This window comes from Sander lucioperca, chromosome 14 (assembly GCF_008315115.2).
Source record: "Sander lucioperca isolate FBNREF2018 chromosome 14, SLUC_FBN_1.2, whole genome shotgun sequence".
Taxonomy (NCBI): Eukaryota; Metazoa; Chordata; class Actinopteri; order Perciformes; family Percidae; genus Sander; species Sander lucioperca.
Genome location: NC_050186.1, coordinates 14,808,402 through 14,816,586, shown reverse-complemented (window position 1 = coordinate 14,816,586; position 8,185 = coordinate 14,808,402). Strand labels below are relative to the sequence as shown.

The window sequence follows — 8,185 nt, the reverse complement described above, 5'->3', positions numbered from 1 at the left end:
GCAATGGAGAGGGCTGGGGTACAGGGCCAAAAGTCTCAGGAGTTAGTTCTCAGGGCAAGGGGAAATGGGCGCCCAAGTCGTTCTAGTCAGAACAAGTTTGGCGCATATTGTGCTGCTAATCTGACTTTGCTCCCTTTCCTCTATGCGCCAAGCAGGAATCTAAACACCTTCCTTCATTGTGACGTCATATCGATAAACTCCAAGGCTCTTTGAGCTGCTATGACTCTGGAAACCAAACTTCTTTCACTATAGATAATAGATCAAGGTTAATGGTCTGTGTCACTGTTGTGATAATTCAACTGCAATTTAAATCAAAGAGAAAGTGTAGAAGAAGTTAAAAGTCTACAATACCAGCCAAATCCATTTCTTGTACACTATTTCTGAGTGGAACTGTAAATATAATATTCTCAACAAAAGGGAACAGTAATCTTATCCTACACATCTCCCTTATTGGGTTTAAATTCTACAAACAACATACAGCTAACTATGCATACCAAGTAACTGATGTTAACAGTATGTCGGGCTGGGAACCTTTTTTATTTGTTTATCTCACTTCACATTTCTTGCCACACTATGTTGTCAAACTATCCGATACAGACACAAAAAGAAAAAAAATGACACACAGGATATAACTCTTTCTTTTGATTCCACAAATGTGATCAGTTATGACAGAGGAAAGTAGGATGGACAAGAGAAGCACAGAAATAGACATTGGCATTAATTAATTCATCAGGAGGTACTCAGATTTACAGATTGAAATAAGATAGTTATGTTCAGGGATGTATTGCAAGTAATGTTCACACACAGCATTACAGAAATGAGCAGAGATGTTGATGTACATGGACAGAAGAGATTGTTCAAGTAATGTGGATTTACAGGTACGTACAGTAGAGAGGTAGAAAGAGAGACAAACTGTCTTAGGAACTTAACTTCTGTCTTTAGAAATGTACTTTTTAACCTTGGTTACTCAAGTAAAGAGTAATTTTGACAGCTCATAGAGCTAAATACTGTCCTTCTAGTATTGCTTTTGATTCAAACATTCATGGACAAAGGTTCTAATGATCCTTTGTTCCTTGCTCTGCATGCTCTGCAGTCCTGTTTTAAACTGTTTTCACAAAATTCTGAAAATCTCCTTGCTGTCCAAGACCGGACTGGTACTAAATTTTCCCAAGGTCGAGTCCGTGTCCTCGGGCTTGCTTTCCGTGGCTTGGGTAACTGATGTATTTGCTGACATGCCCTGAGGAATCCCCTGCTGAAACAGTTCCATTGTTGTATATTCACTTGAAAAGGCGAAGGGAGAACTCTGAGGGTTTGTCCGTTGGATGTCCAGGAATGTCTCTGCAGTAAAGACAGGTGAGATGCCTCCACTTGCATCTTCTGTGTCTCTTTGCATCCAGTTACAAGAACTCTCTGGTGAGTCTTCCTCATCCTCGAAGGCGTGATAAAGCGGTAATGTGCTAGCAGGGATCACATCTTCTTTCTCAACTATTTGAAGGCTGTATGTATCCCATTCTTCTGCCTTCAGAGTGTTGATGGACTCTAATAGTTCCTGAGTGAAGTAAAAACAGTTCCTCATTAACTTTTTAAAAAAAAAATTCTTCACAGTCTGGCTGGTAGCTTAAGGTTTTGACACTTACCAGTTCACAGGGTCCTATTATCTTCTGCAATGCATTGCTTTTTCCAGGGTTAGGTATGCTTGGCCACAGAATGACTTTTGCTCTGGATGAAGTAGATAGTGTAGAGTAGATATTTATCCATGTTAAAAATGTATGACAGCTTGTTCAACATACATGTAAGACAGTGGCGATACCTTTTTATTATCGGCGATCCAAATATCAGCAAAATGGCCACAACTGCAAAGACTGTGACGACACCACTCAAGTTAGACAACCCTACGGAAAGAAAATACACACTAAGTCAGGATGATTCTTTGCAAATATTAAGTATCAGAAATGACATTTGATGAACGAATAATGGTCATAAAGATGTTTGATAAATATATAACCTTCAGATTTAGTTTTGAAGATGCTTTCTGTGTTTCGTACTCCTGCTCCTGCCTGGGTGAAACCTGATATCTGGACTTTGTATGCTGTGCCACCTTTGAGATCCCCCAATTCATAGCTGTTTAACGTTGGATCCACTGTAATATCTGCAATCAAAGAGTGACAGTTTACAGCATATTACAAATGCAACTTGGACACATCTGCTTTAAAGTTGGTCTGAATTTTCCAAATACTACAGTATTTAATAATCTACACTTGGCAAAACATGTGTTGGCCACGTTAGCAGCGAGGCTCTAGGATGGTGACATCAATCGGTCAGTTGGTCCACGACTTTGATCCAGAATGAAATATCTCAACTGTTGGTTCCATTCATACATACACAGACATTCATAGTCCCAAGAGGGTGAATCCTCATGACTTTGGTTATCCCCATTTCTTTAGTAGGTCGGAGTTTTCATTTATCTAGTTAAATATCAACATCTACCAAATGGATTACCAAAAGAAGATGTACAGACATTCATGGCGCCTTGCTGATGAATCTGACTTTTCCTCTAGCGCCACCATCAGGTTGACACCTGTGGTTTTAAAGTGAAATGTCTTGATAACTATTGGATTGATTGAAATTAATTTGGTAAATTCATGCCCCCCTCAGGATGAAGTCTACTCCATTTGGTGATTCCCTGGTTTATGACCAAATATCTGCACAACTAACGACATTCCCAACAGCCTTAGCTGCACAAATGTGTGCTTAGTGTTAATTAGCAAATGTGAGCATGACGAAAAGCTAAATTAAGATGGTGACCATGGTAAACCTTTAGCATGTTATGTTAGCATGACAGCCAGCTGGCAGACAGGAAATCCATTTAGAATAATTGTGGCTGTGTGTAATTGCAGAGAACAATGGTTGTGAAGCCAATGATGTTATGTTGTATTTAGAGATTAGCCAAAACAACAAGGATAGAAGTTTATGAGTGGGTAGTGACTTAGTTTAAGGTGGATAATGCTTACTTCTCTCTGTATTTGTCCCTCCGGGGTTGTACTCAGTGTAGTAGATGATGTAACCCAGTAGGAAACCTCTGATGTCTTCCTCTGGGATGGACGACCACTGCAGCACCACTGAATTCAGCGTCACAGTGTAGCTGCTGATGTTTGTGGGAGCGCTGACAGGAGCTTTGGGAGTATAATATCAAGAAGTCAGACTGCTTTGTTCTGGATAGGATAATACGAAACTAGCAGTACTGTCATATTAGAGGTGATCTTTATCCTTGTTGTTAGCCACTCTCAGCGGTGTAGCTCTAGGGTTTTGCAATACCGGTCGGTCAGTCCACCACTTTGGTCCAGACGGAAATATCCCAACAACTGTTTGATGGATTGCCATTACATTTTGTTCAGATATTCATGGTCCCCAGAGGATGAATCCTAATTACTTTGGTGATCTCCTGACTATTCCTCTAGAGCCATCAAAAAGTCAAAATCTCACGTATCCACAGTAAAATATGGCTACAGCTACAAAATGGATTATTACGAAACTTTTGTCCAGACATTCATGATCCCAGGGGGATGAATCCTAAAGATTTTGGTGATCCCTTGATTTTTCCTGTAACGCCAACAACAGATTGATATTCGAAATGTCTTGACAACTTTTGGATGGATTGCCATGAAATGTGATGCAGACATTGGTGGTGTTTGTGAACTTAGGTGACTTTTCATCACCTGGTAAATATTTCAATTTGTCCAATACTTTGGTTTATCTTTCTGTTTGGTTTTCTTTACAATGAGCATTACAGCCTCACAGTTAGTCTGGTTTATTCCAATAACACATACAGTAGGTAGTAGGCCTATGACTTACATCCTTCAATGAAATAGAACTGTGTACTCCCATAGGTCCTCTCGCTGTTGTTTACATGCTTCATGTTGCAGGTCTCCTTGTCCGTCCGTGTATGTAGAGTGATGTTGTATCTTTTATATGGTTCCAAAGGCTCTGGGGATTTAAAACAACCAAATGGATTATAGCAGGAAACTGAATATATTTGATAATGTACCAAAATTAACCCTGTCTTCCATTCATTTTCTGAGAAACACCACATGAGTTACGTTTATTATCAACATAATGAGGAATCATTTTTAATGAATGTTTCCCCCAAGTTAGATAATATTTAAAACATTTTTTAAAAATTAAAAAAATATTTCATTAGTTAATCTTCCAATTTCTGCTTGTAGCAACTAAAGCATGATTAATATATATTTTTTCTGGTCATGTTTAGACACTCAAAGTACTTTGTTTCCCTAACCTTTACCAAATGTGTGCTTTTGTTGGCTGAACATGGCCTCAGCTTTGCCAACACACATAGTACATTATTCACTCTTTCTTTCGCCACAGAACATAATCTAGACAAAAATTATATTTTCTTTAAAATGTACTTGGCAAAACAGATGAGTAGCATATGAGCATAATGTCTAGGGGACAAGGTTGACCAAAGTATGAGGAATATTTCCACACCTGGTAAAGGAGATAAGGTCCGATAGTTGTTTGTGTTCTGATAAAATGGCATGTACGCTGCTTTATGCCCCTTCTTCATGTACTCCACAGAATAGCAGACACACTCTTTGATGAGATTGTCTTTCCAGTAGATGGTAAAAGATGTATTGCTGTGTACTGTCACGTTCAGCTTCCCAGCTCCCATACCTGTGTGGACCAATGTATAATCATTTTTCAAATCTGATCTTATTATTCTGTAGGCTATATATAGACCCGATCACCAAGAGTGACAACTGTTCAGAAAAAAAGAGAAGTTAGATGACAACTCACTGGGCATGTCTTGTCGCTGTGGTATTTCCTGGCTTACAGCTGGGGAGGTGCTAGCGTTGTTGACAGCACTGATGTTGAGATGATAAGCTGAATAGGAGAGAATCAGTGTGATCTCAGGCTGAGTGGTTTTCATCCACTCATATGCCTCTCCTGATGCCTTCCCAATGGTCACATAGTAGCCATCATACAGGTCTTTGGTGGGAAACTAACAAACAGGGTCATTTTATTATCACAGTTACATCTGTACAGAAGCTCTGAGAAGAAGAATTCTGGTGATCCATTTTCTAAGTCTAATCTAAATAGTTTTCTCTCCAGTGTTTATGATTTAAGAACAGGTAAAAATAAAAAAAATTGGTAGGTAAATGTTTGTGTGTGTTGTTGTAATATTCATTTAGGCCACAAGAGGCTGAAGTGCACTACTACCCTACGTTCTACGTTGGACTCAAAACACTAGCGCCGATTAAAATACATTTCTAGCCTAACAAAAGACATAACAGTAATGTAACATAACTTGCTAACACATATGCACCTTGTGTTTAGAGTGCAAGGACAAATTAAAACTCAGCTAGAAGAAAGCATGAATGTTATAAGTCCTATTTAGAACATGGGGTAGAGGTGCACTTCAGCCTCTTGACGAAATGAGTATTACAAAAAAAGATAAAACACCATCAAACAAATTATCCTGACAAAAAGAATTTACCTGCCAAAACAAAGAAAATACCTTTGAAAAAAATTAATTGAGGAACTTAGAAAGAATAAACCTGCCTTTTTTCACTTGTTCTTACATCATAACCACAGGTGAGAAAACTATTTAGATCAGACAGACAATAGATCATCAGAAGACGACTACAGGACTACAGTACATTAGCCATCGCTACAGTACACATAAAATATATTCTTGTGGAAGGAAAATTTTAAGGAGATACATTTAAAAAAAATTACCTTCCAGGTTAAATAAAGCAGCCGTTGGTCTTGGTTGGTTGGTCTACTCATTGCAATGTCAGTAAGGTTAAGGCTGACTATGACAGGCTGTGTAGTTAGTTCTGAAAGAGGACATTTAATTATTATATGTGAAATAAGAAACATTTATTTTTATGAAGAAGAAATATTTCAGCTTCAACTTATTTGTCCTGTTCTTGTTACCATACAGTAGGAGTAAAAACACTAGAAACCACTTCTGTTTAATGTTGTATTTAGTTTAACCAATAAAAGCAGACTGACCTGATGGGATGGTGTAGACTTCGCTCCATGCACACTGTGAGCATTTCTCATTAGTGTCGCACTGTATCTGTGCAGTGTAGACCAGTGAGGAGTTTAGATTCTCCACTGTACAAATCTCTCCATTTTGTGATTTCATGGGTGACTGTGAACAAACACAGAAATGAATGAAGGCCTTGTTTTGTTTTCTGTATTCTGTATTTAGTTTGTAGTTAAACTAATAACCTTTATTCAATCAGCAAATCTCATAAACAAACTTCTCTTTGGGTTGCTAAGGAGGCCAAACCTACTCTTTCATACAGTATTGTACAAAGATTTAACTTCAATTTCAGTATTCATGCTCTCAAAGATATTTATTATCGAAAACTTAAATTGTTTGGTGTAAACAGGTGTTTGATACTGACCTTGCTCCATGACAGGCTGCCCAGTGCTTTATATCTCACAAAGTAATATGTAATGGCCTTTGTGTCCTCCTTTTGCCAGCTCACATTCACAACTAGCCTTCCAGAGTGGCGACCGAAGGACACCTTATATGGAGGACCACATCGCACTGAAATTCGAACAAAACAAAAACACCTATATTCAGTCTGAGATGTATCATTGTTAAGGAAAAACTCAGGAGCAGCACAACTCATTTCACATACGTGAAGAAGGTTCAGGAGACTTTGATCAATTAGACAGGAGCATTTTATGAACACTCAATTGAGAAGACAATTGAGCAGGCAGTACAGTTTAACCATGATGTGCGTGCATTGCCGTCCCAACTCTCTGTAGTTCCTGTCCTCCTGTAAATGTATTTAAACTCATGCTGGAAGCTGGTTACTACCCTGACGGCTGGTTACCACAGCATACATACAAATACACAGAAATTAAAAGAAGTTTGCTTGTAAAAACACATTGTTTTGGACTTACACAAGCTCTTTGGTGAACCTCTGAAAACTGCCTTTGTGCAGTTTGTTGACTCGCTGTTTTCAAAAACCTCAACGCTCATGTTGTAACTTTCAAATAAGTTGATCTGTGTAGAGATTCCTGTGATGTTGTAGGTCGCTTTGCAATATTTTTTGTCCCTAGGAGGAGAATTGGTTTGAAAAATTAAATGTGTTTTTTAATATGTTAAACAATATGTATTATTCCATGCAAGCTACTTACTGTTGTTGTATGATGAGTGTGTATGTCTTTTCTGATGTACCGTTTCCAGGTTTCCACTCACATTTTTTTTTACCAGGTAAATTATGTTTACCAAAACAATCTAAATCATGGACTCCATCTAAAAGAGAGGCATTATACAGTAATAGTTTATAATAATCACTTTACAGATGATGATTCAACTTGAGGATGACTCAAATGTATTTTTACCCAGGTGAATCCCACAGTGCTGATATTTGGAAGAAATGTTCTGTGACTTGCAATTCCCTAGAACAAAAGAATATGGTGTGAAACTAGATCAAAAGTTGTTTTCTCAATGTGTCATTTTTACAAGAATGCTTTTTCTCAATGTGGAGAAAAATATATATATAACAAATATGATACAACTTTTTATCTTGTGGTAGGAAATGTTTGTAACAAATGTTTTTTTTATATATATATTTCAGAGAAATACTCTATCCATCTAGGAAAACTATTTAGTAGAGATTATATGAAGAAATCACTGATATTTAAGTGGCAGTATGATGATTGATAAGATGAAATGTGACAAAAAGTAAAATAATCCCACCTAAACTTGAAGCTTGTGTAATGTAGTAAACAACGATCAGACCTTGAATGTGAACGACAACAGAGCAGTTGACAGAAAAATCCTCCATAGTGCTTGAAACTGAATTTGATAATCGATTTAATTCATTGCAAAGACAACTTATTATGCTAAGGACCTACATAAACATGGCAATGATTCTCTTTTTTTTTCCATAAATAGCTCAAAATGATCACACAACAGAAAATAAACACAGCAAATGCAAAAGCAAAAATTATAGACTACTTACTGAGGATGAAGAAATATGAATGGCTTGCATAGGAAGAACATTTTGAGTCTAGAAAATGAAATCCACGGCCAACCATTGTCGCCTGGGACTGACTGAAAGACTGAAACCAAGAGAGTGGGTTTGAGGTAATCTCACGCCCACATTGTGCTACCATTCACAGTCACGATGCACACACA

At 37.7% G+C, this 8,185-nt stretch overlaps 1 protein-coding gene across 2 annotated transcripts in view; it reads right to left on the bottom strand.

The window, feature by feature from the left end:
• Positions 1–516: 516 nt before the first annotated feature.
• LOC116063021 (interleukin-31 receptor subunit alpha) overlaps positions 517–8,185 on the bottom strand; it is a 7,675-nt gene continuing 6 nt past the window's right edge. Inside the window, exons 1-16 of one of the 2 annotated variants that reach the window (XM_031317869.2) lie at positions 8,010–8,185; positions 7,745–7,786; positions 7,387–7,443; positions 7,180–7,297; positions 6,943–7,097; positions 6,435–6,580; positions 6,034–6,175; positions 5,755–5,855; positions 4,813–5,017; positions 4,504–4,689; positions 3,853–3,984; positions 3,012–3,173; positions 2,006–2,149; positions 1,811–1,892; positions 1,638–1,719; positions 517–1,549 (exon numbers count right to left, since the gene is read on the bottom strand). The exon at positions 8,010–8,185 is cut by the window's right edge and continues 6 nt beyond it. In XM_031317869.2, coding sequence (XP_031173729.1) covers positions 1,112–1,549; positions 1,638–1,719; positions 1,811–1,892; positions 2,006–2,149; positions 3,012–3,173; positions 3,853–3,984; positions 4,504–4,689; positions 4,813–5,017; positions 5,755–5,855; positions 6,034–6,175; positions 6,435–6,580; positions 6,943–7,097; positions 7,180–7,297; positions 7,387–7,443; positions 7,745–7,786; positions 8,010–8,163 — 2,346 coding nt within the window. In that variant the 5' untranslated portion in view covers positions 8,164–8,185 and the 3' untranslated portion in view covers positions 517–1,111. The remainder of the gene's footprint in view (positions 1,550–1,637; positions 1,720–1,810; positions 1,893–2,005; positions 2,150–3,011; positions 3,174–3,852; positions 3,985–4,503; positions 4,690–4,812; positions 5,018–5,754; positions 5,856–6,033; positions 6,176–6,434; positions 6,581–6,942; positions 7,098–7,179; positions 7,298–7,386; positions 7,444–7,744; positions 7,787–8,009) is intronic. The other variant, XM_035991448.1, reaches the window with a different exon arrangement.